General features: G+C 40.3%; 1 protein-coding gene and 1 long non-coding RNA gene across 5 annotated transcripts in view; one reads left to right on the top strand and one right to left on the bottom strand.

Moving 5' to 3' along the window:
• LOC122661368 (isoamylase 1, chloroplastic) overlaps positions 1 to 25,303 on the top strand; it is a 144,038-nt gene that overhangs the window by 73,017 nt on the left and 45,718 nt on the right. For all 4 annotated transcript variants that reach the window (XM_043856746.1, XM_043856745.1, XM_043856743.1 and 1 more), the window contains exons 6-8: positions 362 to 503; positions 582 to 689; positions 16,416 to 16,501. In XM_043856746.1, the coding sequence (XP_043712681.1) occupies positions 362 to 503; positions 582 to 689; positions 16,416 to 16,501 (336 nt within the window). The remainder of the gene's footprint in view (positions 1 to 361; positions 504 to 581; positions 690 to 16,415; positions 16,502 to 25,303) is intronic.
• On the bottom strand, positions 9,511 to 20,799 carry LOC122661369. The gene is made up of 3 exons (XR_006332872.1): positions 20,789 to 20,799; positions 19,516 to 19,521; positions 9,511 to 9,617 (listed from the first exon to the last, which is right to left on the bottom strand). It is a non-coding gene; the product is annotated as an uncharacterized LOC122661369 (long non-coding RNA).

Genomic DNA, 25,303 nt, shown 5'->3' with positions numbered 1-25,303 from the left:
CAAAAGTAAAATAAAAATGCAAAATAATGTGGAATAATAGAGGAAAGGTTTATAAATTACATGAGGTATAAAATATAAGAATCCTTTTGAATCTTTGAAAATACAGAACACTGTGCATATAAAAATTTTGGTATGTATGTGAGTATCTAAAATATGCATATATCCATTAACAAATATACATAAATTGTTGCTGATCAAAGAACATAGGAATACGCACAATCTCTAAATTCCCATTTCCCTTTTGGTCTCTTCCTAAAGTTTTAATCTCTTTGATTCTTTAAAAAAGTGGAAATGAAAAGGAAATTACATGCAGTAATGCTAATCTTTCGCCTTTGGTACCAAATATCATTTTTTGCTCCAGGCTGAATTTTTGGGGATATTCAACTGTCAATTACTTTTCACCAATGATAAGATACAGCTCATCGGGCATCCTTAACTGTGGCCGCAATGCAATAAATGAAGTCAAAGTTCTTGTCAGAGAAGCTCATAAACGAGGAATCGAGGTAATCACATTGCTTTTAACATTCTTTGTTGTTTCTTTAGGAATGCCAGGTGACTTCTGTCACTTCTCTTTTTTACAGGTAATCATGGATGTTGTGTTCAATCATACAGCTGAAGGCAATGAAAACGGTCCTATATTATCATTTAGAGGTGTTGATAACAGTGTCTATTATATGCTTGCACCAAAGGTATAGATCTTGGTATCCAATTAATTTTATTTGCTTTCTTAGAGAAGTGGAATGGGCTTAACCAACAACTAAAAACACTTCAATAATGCAATTGACTGATTTGGAATATTTATAACTAAGGAGACATTTCACAAGCATCTATTTTCTGGAGGTTATGGTCAATTTATCATTTTAAAATCTTAAAGCCAAATGGCCATAAGATTGCCTCGAAGGAACTGGCCCAGAATCACTGGTGGAGTCAACCCCCCCCCCCCCCATGTGCATATGTATTGTGTGTGACGAAATTGTGTGTGTGTGTGTGGGGGGGGGGGAATTGGTAACTGTTTCTCCCCCCCCCCCCCCTCTTACTCTTCCATTGGTTCTATGTTATAAAGGATGGGATGGATTCGGTTGATCTCACCCCCACTTACAATGAAATCCAGAAAAAAGGAAGAAAAACCCTAGGGTCTTGTTTGATGTCACAAGTGGTGGTGAACTTTTTGTCACCAACTTACCATGTGTCAGAGATAAGTGAGTTTATGTGATATACTCCACATCTGTCTCATTGGTCAAGTTTCAGCTCAAAACAAGTAGGAGAAATGCCTAAATAGTTGAGTTTAAAGTTTTTTAGAAATTTACAGGATTGCCATTAGATTCCATTATATTGCAGCAAAATGGCATCTGTGCAATTCTATGAAATGTACAAATTTATTTTTAATCATTCATGTGCTTGTTTTGGGCTATTTGACCCATGAAATGCATATGGAGTGCTCTATCCCCTCATCTGTCCACGTTTGCCATGTTGCATGAAAACATGGTTTGCTGACAACGAGAAAGATTCACCAACCATCGTGATGTTAGTTTTCCCTATATATTACTCATCTATTCTCTCTTTTTATTAGTTACGAAGATTTATACAAATCCTATATGCTTCAGTATTAAATTTTTTTTTTTCTTATTTTCATGTTTTAAGAAGTTGTCAACTTGAGAGTATTATTGGATGTCGTAAGCAAGGTTCAAGAAGTCGGTTTCAACTTTCAACCCGGGTTTTGACAGAATTAATTCGGGAGTTGGCTGAAATCTGGTCGACTTTCTGCCAGGGTTGGCTGGTGGGATTCATTTGACCATATTTTGAGTTGAAACTTGGTAGAGCCCTAATTAAAATCCCTAAACACATTGGAACCTTTAGACTGTTGAAAAACACATTCAAATTGGTATCCATATCCTAGGTTGTTAGTGTACACCGTACCTTGCCTGTATATTTTTCAAAGATAGCCTATGTTACGCTTGATTTAGTACTATAGCATACCAAACATGAAGAAACCAATTAAAATATGCAATTGCAAGTGACTGATGGAGAAAAAATACTTACTATTATTAAATTTCAGAATATTACATCAAAGATGCAAGTGTACAGTCACTGACACTGACTTCACAAATCACAAGTTCACAATTCACATAAAAGCCCAAAGGTGCAAATGAGCTAATGTCCCCTGCCCTTCGTCCTAGTGTCCTACTTTATGTCAATACCAGAAAGAGGTCTGGGTGTGCTCGAAAGATGAGGAAGATTGCTGCGGTGGACAAAACCGTTCCTCCAACTCGATCACAACAGATGACCATGTCATGGTATGTCGGAAGAAATGCTCAAAGTCCAATTCAGCAGCCTGATAGGTATCATCATCAACACACACTAGGTACCCCACCCTCGAATATAGATCACTGGATCAAGAAGATGATGCAAATGTGGCTCCAATGTAAACACTGCTCAGTGTTCCGGACTGATAGGGCTGTTGCTGGGGACAAGGAAAGGAGAAGATGCTATCAACGAAAGGTGCCACACCCTGTGACTAATCATCATGGGTGGTGCGGAATGAAGATGATGAAGCGCCATGCTGAGCAAACCTACCATGGCCACCATATGGTCCACTCTCAAAAATGGATGTGTCTGTGGGAAATAATGATGCACAACACTGTACTTGCTGCTCAAACCTACTACTGCTCTCCATTCTGAGGCCTCCAAGGGTGTCGAACATAGAAGAAACAACTATCTCTATGTTAACATTGTCATGCTCCTCACCTACTCCTCATCTACAACGCAACCCTCTAGTATAACCTGCACATGTGATGGCATGTGCACCATGGTCGGCATCCTGGGTAGCATGATCAAACTGAGTCTCTCCTATGAATCGGACAGGCTTAAGCTCTGGCTCCTCCTCTGCCTGGTCAAACTCCTCTCAAAGGCTCGCATATCTATCTCCATCACCTTCACCACCACCATCATCCCCACAAGCAGAAGGCGATGGTGTGCGTGTGCAGCCACTAGAATGCGACCAGTCAACATCCTCAACATCCCCGCCAGGCTGAGACTCAAAAGGTTGGGGTGTCTGTGAGCAGACTCGACTCTCTTGAGAAGACATAAACTCGCTAACTCAGCACCCCATCTGACTGGCAATCTCAGGGTCACTGGCTCACCGCAATCCCTCACCCACCTGTATAGAGGATCCTCCTCATCTGACTCTACCTAGAAGATGTTGTTGAGTTCGATGGGCTCTTTGTCATTGTCCATTTCCAAGCTTATGTGCTCCATTTTCAATCTCATGTTGCAGTGCACGTACACCATCTGCTCAAAATGTTTATGGCCCAATTGATTGATCAGTTCTGCCTCTTCAAGTGGATGAGTAAAAACGAACTTAAGTTGCCCATGTATCCAGAGGCAAACATGTCTGGGAGAGTACTTTAATTTCTATCTTCCTCAGGTTAGGTGCATCTCTTCCATATAGCACCTAGCACCATTCACCAGCATTAGAATATTCTTGGTAAGTGCTAACTTGGATACATACATATGTGAAATTATGAATTGAACAAAGAAACCAAGTGAATAGATCTACTAGGAGCAGTCTTTTTCCAACCGGCTTGTGCTTCTCTATTTCCATTGCAAACATTGATACGTCAAAATCAGTGTGTTATTGGGACTAATAACTTAATAAAAACATAAGTATACCTCACTAAAGAAGGCTGACTAGATAGATGCGTTCGGCTCCAACTTGGCCACCACCTCCTCTATTGCATCTATCAACTCTTGATTCAGCCCAATTTTGTGCTACTTGGGACTCAGATAATATGTTGAAAATAACATAATAGAATTTGTAATTAATAAATGTTTATGAAATTATTATTGGAAAGTAATTTGACTTAGGTTGTATAAAGTATGGGAGAAGGCTGGGTATGCTAGTGGTATACCATATGCTAGCACCCGATGTGTCTATCTCTCTCTTCCTTCCTTTGAGGGGCTAAAGGAGTCATTTCAAAGGGTGGAAGAGAGAGATAGACACATAGGGTGCTAGCATATGGTATACTGCTAGCATACCCATCCCTCTCCCATAAAGTATAAACTATAAATTACAAACTCACCAGCCTTATGCAGCGGATGCATAAGTAGTCTCCCCCAGTGGCCTTGCACAATCTAGACATAGCTCCTACCACCATGTGGTACTGCCACTGCCACCTGGTCCTTCATCATCTCCATTGCCGCCTACAAGTGTGGTAGGGTAGGCTTCTTCTCGGATTCGACCATCCTCAACACTTTACTCAATTATTTTGACAACCTCCGCCAGGTCGTGCTAGAAGAGCTCACTAGATATCATCTACTATGAACTCTACCCCCTGGAGAACCTGCCTCTCTCCAACCAAATCACTCAAAGGCAAACATAGATCTGAGTCTTACCTTCTTTACCTGAAAGCTCGTCAGGGCAATATAGTTGGTTGTGAATTTCATGATGCCTGGACTAACCAAATTCCCCCACCACACTTGGTCCTCAGTAGCCACAAGTCAAATCCATGGTTGCATACGAATGTGGTCACTTGTCTTGCTCTCTCGATCACATTCCATACCAATGTCTTCTTCCTTATGTCCTTCAGGAGAAGGTTCTAAGAAGTGGGCTGACAAAGGGTCAAAAAAGGTGATATCTACTATTGTTCATAAAATTCTCCCTCTCCTTCTTGAAGTTACTACCATTGTCCGTTATCACTTGGACAACGTTCTCTATCCCCACCTCCTGGACCACCTCCTTCAAGAAGTTATAAATATATTTTGCATCCTTCTTCTGCTTGGATGCATCAATTGATTTGAGGAACACAGTCCTCCCATCACAATACACCATGAAGTTGATGATGGACTGTCTAATAGGTCCAGTCCAAACATTACACGTTGCAGTAACCCCATAATCTGACCATAGATAGACCTTGAGGGTCTCAATATAATCTTAACTCCGTTTGGGACAGATACACATTCATAAACTCATAGGCAGTGGGACCCTTCACTCACTCCCTCCCCAGCCTTCACCACAATGTCTAACAGTTCTGGTAGTAGGGCCCCTGAGTGGCATGTGCTGGGATGTTGTGGTCTGTGGTAAAAGAACCACTTGAGCCCCTACCATACCCCTCCAATGACCCCACACTTGCTTCAGCTTTTGCTGTCTACACTTCGGGTGTAAACTACAAGATCCTGCTAAAGTATCTCAACAGGATTGTCATCATATTCATCACCATTTTCTCCTAGGGTTGGTGGTGTTGGGGCTTCCCTCACACTCTGTGTCCTCCTGAATGGAAACTCCGGCTGCTTCATTCTCTTCTTACCCTTGGCAGCACCACTAGGACCAGCCCCTCCTGCAGCTGCTCTAGAACCACTACCACTATGACTATCCTCTCCTCCTGCTGCTCTTGAGGAACTAGCTCATCCCCTGAAGTCTCTATGTCTATCCTGCTTCATATAATGTGTGACATGGTTCGCTCTGGTCACTTGTCGAATCTGTTTGGCCTCTATCTCTGTCTCTACTTCAGCAAACAAACTCCTCAACAGAATCAATATCAAAGGTTGAGTCCCCCCCCCTCCTCCCTCTGCCAGTTTGTCCAGTACTCCCTCATCAAATTCTTCCCTTGCCCTTTACTTTTCAGTTTTCCTCTTTCTCTCTCCCTTCATGAGTCGAGCCATGGCCTTATGCACCTCATAAGAAACCCTGTCACACTTGGCCACATCACTATATCCTCCTGCCAAATGCCACTTTAATCTAGTGGCTCCACCTCCCATAATTTTTTTTCCCACGATAGTTGCATTGAGATTTCTTCTTGTCATTTCCAATAGGTTTACCATGCCTCCTATATCACCCCCATCTCCTCCCTGAGAAGCAATGATGTGCTCTTCTTACACTATTGAAACAAAAAGTAGCCCATCATTAAATTTAGGGGAAATATCATCCCCCTCCCCTCTTAAGTTTCCTTAATATCAACCCAGTACCCAAGTTTTGAAAAATGATAATGCCACCCTACTTTTTAAAGATTCTATCAACCGTACCCTAAGTGACTAACTCTGTTAAAACAGCATATGAAAAGACGATATTACCCTTTTTAATTAGAGTTAATAGGCACAAGCCTTTCTCCCTTACAACAGGGGAAATCGAGAGAGAGAAGAAGACACCAACAAGTATCTTCCGCCATTGACGACTTGCAAGCTTCCTCCGCCAGAAGTGCAACGCAGAGCGAGCTTTGGCGACTACGGAACTTCTCTGCAGGGTGCCAGCGAGTTGCGCGGCCTTCGCTTCCCACGCGTTGACGGTTCTGATTCTTGTGAAGATCATATTGAAGATATTAGATAGGGCAACGGAGTACGCGGTGGGTGCTTTGCTGTCACTGTGCTCGGCGTCGGATCAGTTGCAGAGGGATGCAGTGGCATGCGGGGTGGTGACACAGCTCTTGCTGCGGGTGTAGATCGATTGCACTGAGCGAGCCAAGCGCAAGGCACAGTTGCTGCTTAAGCTTCTCAGAGAATTGTGGTCCGATCATTCCATTGCCAATTCTGACGATTTTGGTGGCATTGATGTTGTTCTCTTTTGAGATTCTTTTTTTTTTTTTTCTCTTGAAATTCTTTCTCTACGCTCTCATCCTGTTTGGTTGAATGATTCATGCCCAACCAAAACGAAGGTCCACCCAGAAAGCAAAACGAAGGGATGAGAAAGAGAAATTGAGTTTCAGATTATTGGTATATAGACAAAGGGACAAACAGAACATCTTGTATGTATTTTTTAGATTTTGTATGTGAGAATTTTAATATTTTCATTTAGAATCAAGAATAGATTTTTCAATAGGAGTAAAATTGAAAAAAAAAAGAAATTTGAAATTGTATTTTTTTTTTTTTGGATGAATAAAAATTTAATTACAAAGAAAAAGAGGGAATATACAAGCCCAAGGGCAGCAAGCCGAAACTAGGGGCTAGTTAGGGCGCAAAATGGATGTAGTGAGGCCCTAGGAGACAACAATGAGCCTGTTCCTTGGGGAATCCTTCACATCACGGAGGGGGAGGGATCTAGCTTTAGATGAAACATCAAAAAAGATGGCCTTCCAAATCATGTCGAAAGAGCGGGAGTTGGATGTCCATCTTCTAAGGTTGCGCTCCATCCAAATGTGAGAGATAGTGGCACAAAAGGCAATCTTGCCAACCAAGTCGCAGATCGACTTCCCTCCGAATGTCATGTCAATCCAAATCCATTCCCTACTGAGAGGAAGAGGAGTGCGACGACCGGGCCAACAATGGCGGAGAACACGGGTCCAAATGGAGGCAGCAAAGGGGCAAGAAAAGGAAAGGTGATCGACATCTTCAGTCCCATTCCAACAGAGACAGCAGTTGGGAGGGACCTGAATATGTCGATAAATAAGGAAGGCTTGTGTAGGAAGGCAGCTAGCAAGGACGCACCAAGCGGTGAAGCTGTGACGAGGTATGTGACCACGGAACCAAACAACTCTATACCAAGGACAAGGGGTCCCTCTGTGTCTAACCAAATTCCATTCGAGATGTTCATCGTTGTTCATTGTTTCATATGATTACATCTGTTTAAGTTTCTTGGTTGGCACCGATGGAATAAATTCTCTGCTTTGACTATCAATTTAAAAAGAAAGGCTAGACCATGACGGTGGTGCTGGCGGAAGAAGACGAAGAAGAAGAAATGCGGATAGGAAGAAGAGGAAGAAGAAGAAACGCTGAGAGGAATAAGAGGCAAGAAGAAGATCTTGCGGTGGTGTTCGTCGTTTATGCGAAAGAATTCAAGGAGATCTTTTTGATGTTGCAGGTATGAGGCATGCGAGGAAGAAGAAGAAATTCCAGAAACCAAAAGGGGTTTTGGAGGAAAAAAGATGAAAAAGGTGTTTGGGATTGATGAGGGTAAAAATGGAATTAAATTAGATTAAGTGTAATCTGGGGTTTTAGAAAAATTGAACATGCCCACGTCATGACTTAATGGCGTTTTTTAACGGTTAGGGTATGGTTGATAGAATTTTAAAAAGTTGGGGGGGCATTGTCATTTTTAAAACTTGGGTACTGGGTTGATATTAAGGAAACTTAGAGGGGAGAAGGATGATATTTCCCCTTAAATTTACTACATCAATTAAAAATCCTATGACAACAAGAAAGCTATTTCCTAATTTATACCTGTCTTACATTTTACCTTGCTTAAAACAAATTTTTTATAATTATAACATAGTTAGCCAATATGAAAGTATGGAGCTACACAAAAACATAATTTTGAGTTGAAAAGACAACGACAATGCTTTTAAAAAATTTTACTATTTTTCAAACCGAAACAGCATATTTTTCCATAATTATCATAATTTTTTTGAATTCTTAAAATTATTTTTGTAATTTTCAAAATAAAGTGACACTTTGGGGTCATAGATCGGCCAACATTGACCAACATATATAAAATTGAGTTCCAATCACTCAGTATTAACCTATTTTTTTTCAAAAGTTTGTTGCAAGAAAATCAATTTTTAAATCAGAAAATTAAGAAAATAATTTAAAAACAGAACAAGAAAAAAAAAAGGGTAATTTACACATACCACCCCTGAGGTTTGACAAAAGTATGATTTTACCCCTCAGTTTTGAAAAATTCTGCGTACCCCCCTGAGGTTTGCAAATGGTAACAAATAAGCCCATTCCGTCAGTTCATGACTAACTACGTTAAAATTTAGATTTGAACTGACGAAATTGCCCTTGCAAAAAAAGAAAAAAAAAAACCTGCAACTCATCTTCCCCAAATCGATTGGGGAAGATGAGTTGCAGGTTTTATGCAGAAACCAATTCCAATCTCTTCACTTCTCCTCGAAATCGTATTTGCAAAAGAAGAAGATGGATTATTAGGGATTGTAGCCATCTGATCAGGCTGATCGGCTTTCCGACAACAAGCAATAAACAGAGACATCAACGAAATTCAATCCCCCAAAGCGTGATGGATTCTCAATACACAACACTTTCTTTCCCTTACCACATGAAACTCCCAAAGCGGAAGAAACCATCAACGATGAACATCTAACAAGGTGCATTCCTGCAGATAGATTACTGCATTTGACTTGCAGCTCTAGTGACTCGGACTTTAAGAGTCTATTCTGTGATGAGCTAGGGCTTCTACCAATTCAACGAAGAGGCACAATTGGTTAATCTAATCTCATCTTTAAACTCTTGTTATCTGCCCAATGAGTTCTGTTGGAGGGAGGGAAGCATCTTTGATGTAGCAAAAGCCAAACCAAGAACAAAGGATAAATAGAAGCTCAGGAAGAGATTAGAAGAGTGTGCATGGCCAATAAGGACATAGATCCTCCGACTTCCAAACCCATCATCTTCATCCTCATATGGGTTCTTGCGGCGGTTGACCACTCCAAAAAACCCAGATTTGGAATTCCAGCTATCGATCTTCACTGCCCCATAGGCCTGTATCTCTTCTGTCTTCTTGTTGCTTCCGTCGGTTCCTCCAATAAACTATTCAGGTCTATGCGGCTTCTCCGTACTCAACTATTTCAGGTCTTCCAGATCGATTGGATTCTTCATCCCAACCACACAACTAATCACCTGATTCATTTCTGGTTGAAGGAAGAATCTTCCCGTAGGTGTTAGGGGTTCGTCGTCTTCTCTGCGAGCTCCAACCTCTCTCTTCATTGGAAATTTCTCTGCTTCCATGTCAAAATCGTTAGATTTGTCGCCATTAAATTAGAATTGACTGCTTCCATGGACTTGAAATTCATGAAAGTCTCCTCCATCTCCATCCAATTGTACTAATCCACAAGCTTCCTTGTCCCCACTTAATTAATTAGAACCCTTTTACTATAAATTTCTGGGTATCCAATGTGTGATGTTAGATTCTTATTTAAAACTTGTTTGATCATGAAACCCTAGAAACATGTGAAGTGGATGTTTAATCTCAATAAAAAAAAAAGGGTTTCTGCTATAAGAAGATTAACTCATTTATCCATGAAATAAAAGATCTTTTTAAACTTATGCTGCATAAAACCTGCAACCCAACTTCCCCAATCGATTTGGGGAAGATGAGTTGCAAGTTTTTTTTTGCAAGGGCAATTCCGTCAGTTCAAATCTAAATTTTAACGCAGTTAGTCATGAACTGACGAAATGGGCTTATTTGTTGCCGTTTGCAAATCTCAGGGGGGTACGCAAAATTTTCCAAAACTGGGGGGTAAAATTATCCTTTCGTCAAACCTCAGGGGTGGTGTGTAAATTACCCAAAAAAAAATCGGACTCCATGGAGTCGTAGTTCGGCTAATACTATCTAACATATAATAAATTGAAACCTAATCAGTATATTTTTACTCTATTTTTTGGAGAAAAAAAAATAACCAAGTTTAGGGGAAAAGGGTATTACCTGAAAGTTTGAATTTTTCAATCAATCTCCTTCAAATCCTCCAAATCTTTGTTGTAGATGACTTGCACAAGGTTAGAAAAGCTTGTTCCATAAAGAGGAATTACCAAAATCCACTCAAATTTGAAGTTTCTACCCTTCACGGTAGGTTTCACATGAAACCTGTGAAATGGGGACAAGAGTTGATCGAAATGGTATACTTTGATCGACTTTAAGTCATTTAAACCCATGGTTGTACCATTTCTGCTATAATGAAATGGCACGACTGAGATGAACCGAGATTTCGACGAAAGCTTGAATGTTTCGATTGAATTTTTATAGCTCGACTGAGTCACAGTCCATTTTGTGCCGACCAATGTCATACCCCGGCCCAGTTTCTAAGGGCCAAGTATGACTGGATGTGTCTCACATCCAACCAACCCACCAGGATCACAATTGCTGTACTCTATTCGCAATCATATCCACAAATACAGAATTAAAAGTAGCGGAAGTAATTAAATGCATAAATAAGGCAGCAATAAAGGGAGACTAAACTGAACAGTGATATATTTACATATTCAAAAGACCAGAGTTACAGTGATTCTTCCATAAACAAAAGAATTAAAACAAAAGGTCTTATGTACATGTACTATACAAGAGTGTATAAGTAAAAGAGGGGAAGAAGCCTGAATCTAGCAGTATCTCAGGAGAATGCGCAGTCATTGCACGAGCACGAAGCATCGTGCACCACCGTCAGAGGAGCATCAACTCCAAGGGCTGAAGGAGAGTCCTGCTTAGAGGAGACTCCCACAGAAGCAGCAATAAGATCATCTGAAAAAAAAAATAAGGATCCACGGGGGTGAACTCCACCGAGCCCAGTAAGGGAAACACACAAGCAAGTGCAAATAGTCCATGATGCATGACCTAGATCTAAGAATGCACCCAACAACAATACTAAGTCTCATGAGGTATAAGTGCTACTGTAGTAGGTATGATATTCCCAGTCACGGAATGAACTCATCGATCTTCCCAAGAATACCACTCTACTACGATGGAAACCCGCCAGTTCCGACATGAACTTATCGGACCCTAGCAGACCCCCAATGACTAACCCTACTGTTTGTTCCCACAGCGGAGTACACACGCTAACATGGGACAGTGAATGGCATTCCGGAATTAACCCCTCGGACCTACCACGGGTTATCCAATACCTCAACCCTTGTTGGTAAGGATCGTAGCACTGGGTTCATGCCAATCCTAACCCAATGCATACTATCATGATGACATATGAATCATAATAGATAATACAACAATTCTGTCCAACAACATCAACATCATAATAAATTCCAAGAATCAAGTAATAAATGCAAAATGCAATATGGAAATACAACCTAATATCATGCACATCTAATGCAAAGAAGTTAAAGCTAACAAAAATACATGATCAGTGTTATTAGTATGATGCATGACATGGCAACCATAACAAAACAAAATTAAATATCACAAACACGCCGAAATTAAAGCAAAAAATCCCCTTACTTGAAATGTAGTTTAGCATATTGCAATTAACTCTCCAAGACCCAGCAAAACAGACAAGAACAGTAGAAACAGACCTATAACAACATACAAATATCACTCATTAGGTCCTGAGATAGTCCAAGGCCAAGTCCCATAGGGTTTAGGTCATAGGGGCTTAAAAAAGGGGGAGCAGGATGCAGACTTCCAGGGAGCCGGTCAACCGCCCCTGGGCCTGCAACAGCATCCGACCCAGTGTCCGAATTTGGGGGTTTTGCTTCAATTGGCCAGATCTTTGCATGCATGGTCCAAATTTGGTGTTTTAGGTTAAAATTAAGGTGGGTCAGTCTAATTAGAGGTTCAATTTCATGTTTGGCTTCCTAATTTAGGGATTTTATCAATTAAACATAAATTAGTTGGCTTAGGGTTTATTTCATAGTTAATAGTTTCAGCAACTAGGGTCAGATTGGGGTTAATCACACAATTTCAGGTTTAATTGGTCTAGGATTGTTCCAAAACAGTGTAATTCATAGTAAAATCTGAATTTTCAAGCTTCGCCTTTAAGCTTTAATGGAGGCCAGCTTATTTAGGTGAATTTAGGCTGAAAATAAACTGAATTTAGAGGAGAAGGAGAAGGAAACAGCAGGGAACCAACCTGATTTCAGTTCAGAGAATCAATAACAGCTTCAATTTCAGCCTTAATGGTACTCCAAGCTTGATGCCCAAATCTAGCTTTAGGTTCTTTCTTCCCCTTCCCTTCTTCTTATTCTTCTTTCTTGTTTCTTGTTCTCCAAGAGAGAACGAATTCTTCAGCTCCTTAGTTTGTAATTGTGACATATGAATAGTATAAGAGAGGGTTATATATATGTGTAAATGGTATTTAAGCACTAAGGGGCAATTCTGTCCTTTGGATATAAATCATTTCAAAAATTGTAAATAGTTATAAATCTGTTTTTAATGATTATTCTAACCATAATGTGATGCCGGACGACATCAGAGATCATCCGAACACGGGTAACTGTCTGGAACAGCATTCCCCACTGGGGAACTGGGTCCCACAGAGGCAATCTTACTAAAATACCCTTCTAACCCTATTCGGTCGTACAAAACATTATATAAATCTATTTAAATCATACTTACAATAATTCTAATTGAGGGAGAGCTTCTGCATAGCCTCCAGGCAGCAAATCCGACACAAGTAACTCCGGTGCGGGGTTCCATCGGGGTCCTCTGACTCCAGAAGGGCAAGTTGGGAAAGATCCTTGGAATCCTCCATAGGTTTGTCGAGTATTTCGTCTGTGTCCTCGACCGATGCAGCCCATAGCATCGAAGCAATCATGGACACAAAGCTGGAACCTGAGATCATACAAGTTCCAAAAAGTTTTAAATTTTTGCGGATTTTACAACCAGGGTTGAAACCGACTTATTTTGGTTGGTTTCAACTGAAATGGTCGACTTCTTGAACCATTGTTGTAGGATGAAAATTTTAAAGAATTGTCACAAGGATATCTTAATTGTTTTTAAAATTTTATCTGCATACTCATTGATTTGATAAATTTATATTATTTTAAGTAAAAAAGAATATGAAAATACTTTTGCATTGGTATATGGGGCTATTGAATTTTGATTGTACTTGAGAGGGAAAAAGTAGACTTAAATGTAGCAGAGATGAGGATGTTGATTGTACTAGGAAAGATAACGTAAGGAAAGATCATATTAGAGCTGGTTGGGGGAAGCTCCGCTACATGATAAGCTACTAGAAAGTCATTTGAAGTGGCATGGCCATTTTCAACGGAGGCCTTTGGATGCTCCAGTATGGGGGAGTGATTTAATTCAGATTGAAAGTAACTATAAGAGCCAGGGGCAGACCTAAATGACATTACGAGAAGTGGTGAGAAAAGAAATGCATAGCTTAGGCAAGGTTTAAAGTATCGGTATTGGGTATCGTATCGGAAGGGTGATTTTAAGAGATGTGTATCGTATCGTATCGTATCATATTGTATCGTACCATATCAGGGATACGTATCCTACGCTACAGATACACATGGAAATGGTCAAGATACACATTGAAATACACTTTGGAGCAAAAAACAATATAAATAAGCAATATATAACATGTATAATGAATAAACACTAAAATGGAGAACAACGTATAACGAGACAAGAGACTTTCATCGATTTGAGTACAAATCCTTGCAAATGATTGAGTTTGATGCATCATCAAACTCATTTTTATCTAAATCTATCGATTTATAGAAAAAAGTAGGGTCAAAAACCTTTTTTTAAACATAAAGATCAAATTTTTTTGAAACTTACCTTTTCTGTGAAATCTCCTTTTTCTATGATATCTCCATCAATCTCTGATCTCAAAAACAAAATCATAGTTTGTTAGTCACAGGGTCCATTAATGGCCGTATCGGTCAGTATCGTATCGTATCAGTATGTATCGAGCTGTATCAGTCTGCATCGAGCCGTATCGACCGATACATACCGATACGTATCGATGCTCACAGAATTTTTAATGTACATATTGTAAATATTGGTATGTATCGGTCTGTATCGTATCGTATTGATCTGTATCGGCCGATACAATACGATACCAATCGAGATATACTATTTTCTAAAAGAAAAGATAAGTATCGGTATGTATCATATCGGTATCGATCCGTATCTTATCGTATCAGTCAATACTTTAAACCATGAGCTTAGGTCTTGTATCAAATATGACCTCGAATAGAGCTTATTGGAGGGCAAGGTTCCATGTAGCCGACCCCATTAAGTTGGGAGAAGGCTGAGTTGTTGTTGTTGTTGTTGACATATAGTACTGGTTAAGAGTTAGTAGTGTTTTGCACCCCCTGAGAGAAAGTGTGGGCTCTGCCCCCCTGCCTAGAATGAGATAAACTTTTTTTGATAAATGTCAGACAAAATAGAAATTCAGTTAAAGCTAAAATGTCACATCAGAACACCTTAAGAAGTTGTACAGACACATGTCACAGATCCTTGTTTTTGCCGTCAAATTTTTAAAAAATAAAAAGGAATTGAAGTCACAGATTTTTCATTCCAGAAATAGCTTAGACAGAAAGAGAACTGACGAAGAGTATCTAATAGTGTCTGGAAATGAATTATGTCATCATGGGTAGATCACATAATTCATTGATCTCGACATGGAACTAGATCAAATGATATCTGTGAGCAGAGAACACCTTCAGTGCAGCCAACCATTACGTTGCTGCAAAGCTGTAAAACAAGACAATGTCATTCTGATGATTAGATTTGTAGAGAGGAAATCAGAAAGAGGGGGGGAGGGGGGAATCAGTAGATAGAAAAATAATGGTATTTAGGAGTGTGTTTGGTTCCCAAAGCAAAGAAAAAGAAAGGAAAAGTAAGAGAAATATTTACCCTAGCATCTGTTTGGTTGCACCATAAAGGTTGACGAAAAAATTGATATGATTATTGGGGAAAAGAGAAAACCCTCTTTTCTAGGGTATAATAACGGGTTAATGATATTTGGTTTATAAAGATGAATCATGCTTGAATTTCCACATCTGATTAGTATTTAGGACCCAACCCATAAGGATTTTGGCTTTGTATTGTCTATTTGCATCGAATGAAAGTCAAAACTTGCATGAACCTGGATCCATTTGAGAGTAACGAGATTTGAACTCAGATTTTTATGGATCTGAGCTTGTCCACAACAATTCATGTCCAGATGGGAATGTCCTGAAAACAATTCCGCTAGAAATCCAAATCCAACTCAAATCCATATATTTAGATCCATACCTGACCCAATAGATTGGATTTTGTTTGGATATACATACTTGCTTCCCCAGACCCTGCTAAACGCAGGAGCCTTATCCACTGGGTACCTTTTATACATACTTGCTTCCAATTGTTTTTCACTTGTAAAACTTGTATAAAATAAACTTTGGAGGACCCAGGTCCACATCCAAATAAGATCCGAATACTTTAACCCAAATCTAACGTGGAATAGTAAAGGAATTTAATTCTAAGTTCCAACCCTAGCACCTAGGATAAATCGATATAGGTTAGAGCAGGGCCGGAACCTAGCAAGCAGTAAAACAAAACCAACCCTTCCCCTCCCTTAAACACCACCAACAACCTAAGGAAGAAATGAGCTCCTTTTCAACCATCCAATAAATGCCCCCCAAAAGCCAAAAACAAACAATGCAATATCCCAACCTCACCAAAAGAAAAACACAAGTAGACTGAGAAGGCAACCGTATAGGATTTGCTCTGACAATGTCTTCTCCACCATCCACGCATACAGACTAGAGTTTTTAACTTACATTTCTATATTTCCTATCAAATAAAGAAAAATTTTGAACCATCCACTTCTGACCTCAAAGATCTGGCTTTTGGTTCATTTTTAGAAACAATTATCCTCATTCAAAAGGTTATATTCCTCAAAAGTTCATCTTGAACATTGGAACCTTTGTTTTCTGATTTCTCAAGTCTAAGATATCTTTTCTGGTTTCCTGACCTACTACTTTCAAACTGTGAACCTCATTATAACGCATCTTATGCTTTTATATTGCTACAGGGTGAATTCTATAATTATTCAGGTTGTGGCAACACTTTCAACTGCAATCATCCTGTTGTGCGCCAATTTATAGTGGATTGTCTAAGGTAGGCCTCCAAAATCTCCATTGAGCTCTTCCTTCACTCTGTATTTGTTTATTTTTATTATTAACTTTCCTTCTTATAAATTTTTTAACTAGTTGCAAATTTCTTCTGCTTGAATACAACTATGTAGTTAGCTTAAATTTCCTTGAAAATATGTGTTAATTTAGCTTACTTGTAGGTATCTCAGAAACTTACAAGATTTCTTCAATTTTAACTGTAAAAAGCTATACCACCAAGTGGGTAAAGCAGGAATGGATTTGGGTTGATATAACTTTTGGGGGTTCCTTAGTTTGTGACCGAGTGGGTAAACTCGCTTTCAATGCTGCTATTCACCATATTTGGCTTGAGTGCAACCTTAGAAGATGGACTTCTAATTCCAGATCCCTTCATCAGATTTGGGATTCCATCTCCTTTGACATCAAAAGAAAATTGTCAGCGGTGCCCCACAGATTCATAGATTACCCTAGAAATAGGTATACTGTAACCTCTTTGAACCTACCCTTACAACGGCCTCTGTTTGTATTTTTTTTTTCTTTCTTTGTTTTTTCTATTTCTCCTTGTATTTTTCCCCTCTAGGGTTCTCTCTTTGGTAATGAATTTTTATTCATCCAAAAAAAAAAGCTAAATCACGAAATATGCTTGCTAATTAAGGTAAGAGAGGACTGTTCCAAGTTGGGATGATTGATTATTCATGTTCAGAAACATTTAGGCAAGCATACACATTCCTGTGAATCAGAGTTCTTGTCAAGAAGAATGAGATTTATTCATATAATTATCCGTTTTGAAGGTTCAGGTCAGATATTTTATCGAAAAGAATAAAGCACCTCTATACTCAACAAAGCATTGTGCGAAACAGGTTGATCTACCAGTAATTATGATACAAAGAAACTTAATTTCTACTAACAAAAAAGATTGCATGATCTCTGAACAAGGTTTAAGTATATGGAATCGGTATCGGAATCAGTCACTGCCATTTCTGATCTGATCCAGATCCAGATATGAAGGAATCAGTTGTAATTGGCCAATTCCAGTAGCAGTTTTTTGCTATTGGGTAAAAAAAAAAGGAGAGAGAAAAGTGAATCGGCTGCATCTCTCTCTCTCTCTCTGCAACTTGGCTTGTTTTCCATCTTGGCTTTTGTGGATTTTCCCAATTCATTCTGCATTGCCATCAAAAAGCTTGTACCAGAAGACTCTAGTGGAAGAAGAGCATTTCAGATTTGAAAATGCAGGATGGGATCATAGGCTCTGGTGGTGGAATGGTTGAAAGATAACGCAGTAGCATCTGTACTATCTGACTGAAGTTGATGCAGTGGCATTTGAATGACGCCTTGGGTCGCCTAGTTGCCATGACAACTATGGTACCAGTACGATTGAGTTTAGAAACCCAAGCCAAGACGAAACAGGCCCAACTTGGGTTTTTGGCCTAACAAAGGTTGTTAGTGGTTTAGTTTTCTATTTGGGTTTAACTTGTAGTCTTTATTTTTTGCACAGAGTGTAGGTGGTGGTGCATGTGTGTTGTCATTGTTATCAACATAGTGTTGTCTTTGTCGTCAACACAGTGCAGTTTGGTTGAGTCAGCAAAGCAGCAGTGCAGATGGAAGTTGTGAGTACAAAGGTGCACAGGCACTGTACTGGTGTGGCAGGGCATCTAGAGTGGTGTGACAGGGATCACAGCCTTCTCAGGTGTTCTAGCAAAGATGACGAAGACAGGGAGCCACTTGGCAGTACAGACAGTGCAGTGGCAGCTTATGGACATGGCAGCTTGAGATGAATATGCTTTGGAATATTCTAATTCTGTGGCTCAGGGTGAAGTGTTGTGTTGAAGATGCTATTTCTTGTCATCATTTAGTTAGGTCTATTGGTGTTGATGTGTCTTGCTACACCATAAAATTTAATTGACACATGCTAAATTAGTTCACTTAAGTGAACCATCCAACTGTTGAGAATCAGCCACATCTTACAATGCGAATCCGGCGGTGCGAGATGAGTAGTAGAGTACGAAGTCATGTGTAGCCCCTTTTGAGATTCCATTCAGTGGGATTTAATTTGGTGGCGTACTGAGTGTGGTATGTACGTCAAACATAGAATTGGCTTGTAAGTAGATCCTGATCTAAGGACTTAGATAGTGTCAGAACTGACCGATCTAACGGTCAAGATGTGACCGTACATGAACAAGCCAATGCACAGTTGAAACATATCATGGCTACATTTCAGCGGACATGATTCAGTGTTGCGTTCATGCACTGATGGGAAGATACTATGATGCAGCACCAAGGAGGAAGAAGAAGAAGAAGAAGTGCTGACATTAGGGCTTAGTTAGGGAGCCGTAGATTAGGATTGCTTTGTTAGCATTTTCCGTAGTTTATTTTCTGTTTTTAAATTGAGCCGGTTCAAAATTGGTTGCATCCAATTGGTTCAATTGGGTCAATTTAAGTTATCTAGGTAAGTGTCTTTTAATTTAAGTCATTAGGGGTAGATAGGTCATTTTATTGTTTTAAGTTATTAGCTTTAATTTTAATTCCTTCCCTTCCACGATTTATCAAGGAAGAGATTAGATTGTACTAGGATTTGGTATTAGCCTTTTATTATAAAAGTTTAAATCGTGGGAGGCTCCCCGACAGTTTATTGAATAAAAAAATCGTGTTAGCTTGGCTGCCATTGCTGTTGCTCTTTTGCTCCTTGTGAGTGTGTGCATCCTTGTGGATTTCAAGGTGGAAAGGGATTGGTGGAATCCAATTGACTTCTTACGCCATGACAGCTGGGAGGATCTTCTTCAGCTGGAAGGTGGTTCTATCCCTCTATCACATAGCTACTGCCTCCATTGAAGACTTGCTGCAACTGCAAGTAAGTTTGAAACCCCATTCCCGTTCATCTTCTCCTAATCCTCTAATCCCCCCCCCCAATCGATCCCCTTTATTTTATTTGAATTCCCATAAACCCTAGTTAATCTTAACCTGTCCAGCCTTCATCCTTCATCAGTTTTCATCCAAAATTTAGCCACAGTCCCTTCTCCTCACCCCTCACTCTGCCCCTAATTATCATTCAAACCCTAGATTCCCCATCATTCATTAATTCCCCAAAACCCTAAAATTCCAGAATCAGTACTTCCAGCCATCAAAAACCTCCCATATTTGGATCGAACCTTCCCCTCCCTACCTGGAAAATTCGATCCTAACCCTAGCCCTAAACTCCCATTAAAAACCTTGATTTTGACCTAGATTCTAAAACCCAAAACCCAAAACCTTAAACCTAATTTTCTGAAATTCAATGTTTTTAGTTAAACATCATCCAAACCTACATTATTAGACTCCCTAAAACCGGCCCATTAAAACCATATAAGAATTACCCCATTCCCCCAAGCCTAACCCTAGAAATTGGCCTAAAAACCCTAATTCTGCCCATTCAAACCAGCAGCCCCCTTTGAGATCCTATTGCTTGGCCTCTAATAGGATCCTTCTCCCATTTAGAGCTACATGAAGTGGTATCAGAGTCATGGATCAGCATGGGAATTAAGTATTGAACCTACCAACAGATCCAATGGCTGCTATGGTAGAGCTGTTTCAGAAATTGGCTGCTGAACAGGGGGCTGCAACTGAAGCCCAGAGGGCTGCTACCGATGCCATCATGGCTAGGGAGGGTGCAACGATTGGAAGAAAAAAGAGTTCCCCTTGATAGAGGCATTAACTTACCCATCAATGAAAACAGGTATCAACTCAATTCAGTGGTACAGAGGCTCCCTGAGAGAGATGAGAATACGAGAGATGATTACAGAGATCACAGAGATAGGTACTGAGTTCACAGAGATGAACCCAGAGATTATAGAAACAGACTCAGAGATGACAGAGATGACTGAGATCATCGGGACAGAACCAGAGGTACCCATGAGGCTTCCCAGGAATACAGAGATCAATACAGAGGTTACAAAGACAGAGATAGAGCAGACCAGGATAGAAATAGAGGTCGCCAGCCTACTTTTGAGGAGTACATGAGATCCTACTTCACTGGAGACCAGGGCCCTAATCGGCGCTACACGACAACCAGAAGGTGAAGCTTGAGCTGAAAGAATTCGATGGTGATCCTAACTCTCAGGTATTTTATGATTGGATTGCTGCCCTAGATGATTATTTTGACTGATATGATCTGTCTAAAGAGAGGAAAATGAAGCTAGTCCTTACTAAACTTGTTGGACCAGCACGTGAGTAGTGGAGAACCACTAAAAGGGAGATGGACTTTGATGGAACAGCACCCCGCACTTGGGAGGACATGAAATATGACTAGAGTAAGAAGTACTTGCCATGGCACTTCAAGTCTTAGTTACAGGATCAATTCAACTCCCTACGCCAAGGGACCATGACTGTATTTGAGTACATGAGGAAAGTTGATGCACTTTCTTCTTGCACTGGTATTAGAGAGGAGGGCATCCAGATGCTTTCCCGATCAGGTTGGGTTTGACAACTAAGATCAACAGGGCAATTGGGATGGTTGAAGTTATAGACATTCGAGATTGCTTTTAGAAGGCCTTGAAAGCAGAGGAGCTACTAGCTTCAAGCAAACAGCCGGGTTCTACTTCCAAGCCGGCCTACATCAACACTAGCACCTCACAACAGGGTCCCTCTATAGGCAGCATCTCTTGCCCTGCTGTTCTCCCACGTGTTGATGATAAGGGCAAAGCTCCTATGGGACGTAATTACCCTTTCACTTGTTTCTAGTGTCAAGACAAGGGACATATTGCTAGGAACTGACCAAACAAAAGGAAGAACGTCAACGTGATTGAGAAAGAGGACGTGATTGAGAAAGAGGAAGTCCACGATGATGATGAAGACAAAGGCTTCCATGCTTATCCTGCTGATGATGAAGCTGCGGCTGCTTACTTTGAAGACGAGGGTAATGACCCAAGAGGTGTTCATGTGATGCTTCAAGAGGTTGCTGTCCAGCCAGAATTCCAGCCTTCCTCACCCATCAAAGAGCTGCTGTCCGCCTACAAGGTTGAGCCATCTGCTAAGGATGACCTTAAGAAATTTGACCCTGATTTGAATGACTATTCTATGATCTCCAGTCATTCATCGGAGATGAATGTTTCTAAGTCAGGGAGAGTTGATGCAGCACCAAGTAGGAAGGAGAAGAAGAAGGAAGTCTTGACATTAGGGCTTAGTTAGGGAGCCGTAGATTAGGATTGCTTTGTTAGCATTTTCCATAGTTTATTTTCTGTTTTTAAATTGTGCTGGTTTAAAATTGGTTGCATCCAATTGGTTCAATTGGGTCAATTTAAGTTATCTAGCTAAGTATCTTTTAATTCAAGTCATTAGGGGTAGATAGGTCATTTTACCATAGTTATCAAGGCGGGAAGGCGTCCATGGCGTTTTAGAGGGTAAAAAATAAGGCGACACAGCCATGGCGGCAAGGCGCCCACCATGGCGCCAAAGGCGTCCAAGGCGACCAAGGAGCCTGGACGCCTTGGCGTCGCCATGGTGTTGGTTTCATAACTATGCATTTTACTGTTTTAAGTTATTAGATTTAATTTTAATTCCTTCCCTTCCATGATTTATCAAGGAAGAGGTTAGATTGTACTAGGATTTGGAATCAGCCTTTTATAATAAAAGTTTAAATCATGGGAGGCTTCCCGACAGTTTATTGAATAAAAAAATCGTGTTAGCTTGGCTGCCATTGCTGCTGCTCCTTTGCTCCTTGTGAGTGTGTGCATCCTTGTGGATTTCAAGGTGGAAAGAGATTGGTGGAATCCTAGTTATCAAGGCATCCAGGCTCCTTGGACGCCTTGGGCGCCATGTCGCCATGGCGGTGTCGCCTTGCTTTTTTACACTCTAAAACGCCATGGCCGCCTTCCCGCCTTGATAACTATGGGTGGAATCCAATTGATTCCTTACGCCATGACGGCTGGGAAGATCTTCTTCAGCTGGAAGGTGGTTCTATCCCTCTATCACATAGCTACTGCCTCCATTGAAGACTTGCTGCAACTGCAAGTAAGTTTGAAACCCCATCCCCATTCATCTTCTCCTAATCCTCTAATTCCGTCCCCCCCCCCCCCCCAATCGATCCCCTTTATTTTATTTGAATTCCCATAAACCCTAATTAGTCTTAAACCTGTCCAGCCTTCATCCTTCATCAGTTTTCATCCAAAATTTAGCCACAGTCCCTTCTCCTCACCACTCACACTCGGCCTTAAGTTCTGCCCCTAATTATCATTCAAACCCTAGATTCCCCATCATTCATTAATTCCCCAAAACCCTAAAATTCCAGAATCAGTACTTCCAGCCATAAAAAACCTCCCATATTTGGATCTAACCTTCCCCTCCCTTCCTGGAAAATTCGATCCCAACTCTAGCCCTAAACTCCCATTAAAAACCTTGATTTTGACCTAGATTCTAAAACCCAAAACCCGAAACCCGAAACCCTAACCCTAATTTTCTGAAATTCAATTTTTTAGTTAAACATCATCCAAACCTACATTATTAGATTCCCTAAAACTTGCCCATTAGAACCATATAAGAATTGCCCCATTGCCCCAAGCTAACCCTAGAAATTGGCCTAAAAACCCTAATTCTGCCCATTCGAACCAGCAGCCCCCTTTGAGATCCTGTTGCTTTGCCTCTAATAGGATCCTTTTCCTATTTAGAGCTACATTATACTACGCTTTAAATATTCCTGGACGCGAGTTTATGTTTGTGGCGCATCGAGTTACAGTGTTACTTACACCGAATCACTAACATGCTATGGTGCTAAGTGCGCTTACCATAAGTCACCCAAATCACCAAAGTTTAGTGAGATGTCCAGTCGCATCTGGACACGGTAGGGATTAACAGCCCTTGCCCTTGAATTTATCAGGGGTTAAAGCGGGCGAGGTGTTCTGTGTCATCTCATTGACTGAAACACCATTGGGAGTAATAACCTTGCTGGAGTTGTGATCATCACACCTTCAATCACTCTTGAGTGCTTACCGCCAGGTTTAGTTGCAGACCTTAAACCCTCTTTTCCATGTACTACTTGGGGCGTTGATTGGGTGTAATCAAAACGGCTTTCAGTTGAGAACTACACCCTAGAATTTCAACGCCATTGGAGTTCAGACGAGGCAGTTACTTGGTCCATCGGGCTGCTGGTTTGTCGCTAAACCAGTTTCGCAAGGTTGGAGATGACTTTCCACCTCACATTATTAGCTCTTAAAGGTTGACTTCCCTTTTTATCCCTCTTCTTTATAATTCAGCTTTGTCCTCTTATTTTAGTTTGTTCCGAGTTAATCCCTACTTTTTAAATTGTAATACCCATCTTGTCCTTTCTTTAAAATCTACCTTATTAAACCTCTGATAACCTGGATATTTACAGTTCTGTCATTCTTCTTTAAAACTTCAAAATAATTACAGTTTTGCTACCAAACTATTGATTTGATTACTCCCTTGCTCGTGTGGGTCCATAGCAAGTCCGAATAGGGTTTCTTGACCCCGGGATCACCATCAGAAGTTCAGCCAGGCATTTCGGTCCTCTTTTGAGCACAAATTGAGAATCACCACCAAAGCCTCAGGCAGCTTTTCTGAACTGGGCCTCACATTCTGAAAACAGTCTACAACCTTCAGTAATCAGTCATGGTTGTATCCAAACCAAGTCAGCTTCAAAGGACTCACAAAACCAAGTTATACACTACACATACATTAAAAGCAGTCTCCTCTCTCTCTCTCTCTCTCTCTCTGTGCCTCTCCAGCTCTCCCTCCCGTCTAAATGCAGTTACAGTGCAACATTAGGGCTTGTTTTGATAGTATTTGGCTTTGGGACAAGTGTTTTTATTTGTCATGCGTTCGATTATAAGGCTTAAATTTTAGGTCCATACGGGGTACACAGTTTTTTCTTTTAATTTTTTTTCCTAGTATGTGGGGCCCTCTTAATTTTGGGGGTTGAGTATTTTTAGTCTCATAGTTTATCTAGAGTTAAGTCTCATTAATGACAATCTAGTTAGTGCTAGTGTTTGAGTCTATTAGGTTTCTTGTCAGTTGTTTAATTTTGTTAGACTATATCTAGATGTTAAAAGTGTTTGAAGTTTACTAGGTTTCTACTTTTGTTTTTTATATAAGGATGTAACCCCCTCTCAATTTACACCGTTGAATAAGAGTTTTTAATTGTGGAAGTGTGTGAGCTATGGGATCCTCTCCGCTACCCCTCTGGTGGAGGTGGGTTGGTAGGAACAACTCTGGATAGGATCCCAAGTCAAAAACCCCACTCAGATAGAAACCGAAAATTGACTGAAAACTAAAACCTCTCAGAATAACACCAAACTATAGGAAAAAATAGTTTATAAGAGGGATAAGAAACCCTCAAAAGATGGGAATGATACGATGAACTGTTTGGGAGTAATTTGAAAAACAGCGATCTCACGGGCAGAGATCCTTGAGATGGAAAAACTGAAATTAAATTCAATCCAACCAACAGATTGATCTGAAATTTGAATCAAACCTCAATATCGGTAGATCAAATCAAAGCCCTAAGGGTTCAAGACGATGCAAAAGATAGATTAAAAGTAATTTGAAAACTCCAATTCTGAAGTAGAGAAAACTGGGAACAAGGAGAAACTTTGGTAATTCACAATCCAGCAGGCAGAAGGACCATGAACATTGGTCGAGTACTGTTCATGGGCAGTACTTTGACTTCCCAAAGTTTCAGGGAAAACAGATCTAGAGTTTGGAGGTTTATGGACCAAACAATATATGCTGAAAACTAACAAAAAACAGGGTATGTGATGGTTGTTTAAATAAGTCATTAAAGAAGGAATTAATAGCAAAGATTGAAACCACTAGTAGAAGAAAG

This window comes from Telopea speciosissima, chromosome 5, assembly GCF_018873765.1.
Source record: "Telopea speciosissima isolate NSW1024214 ecotype Mountain lineage chromosome 5, Tspe_v1, whole genome shotgun sequence".
Classification (NCBI taxonomy): Eukaryota; Viridiplantae; Streptophyta; class Magnoliopsida; order Proteales; family Proteaceae; genus Telopea; species Telopea speciosissima.
The sequence above is the reverse complement of the archived record's forward strand: the minus strand, read 5'-3'. Positions and strand labels throughout refer to the sequence as shown.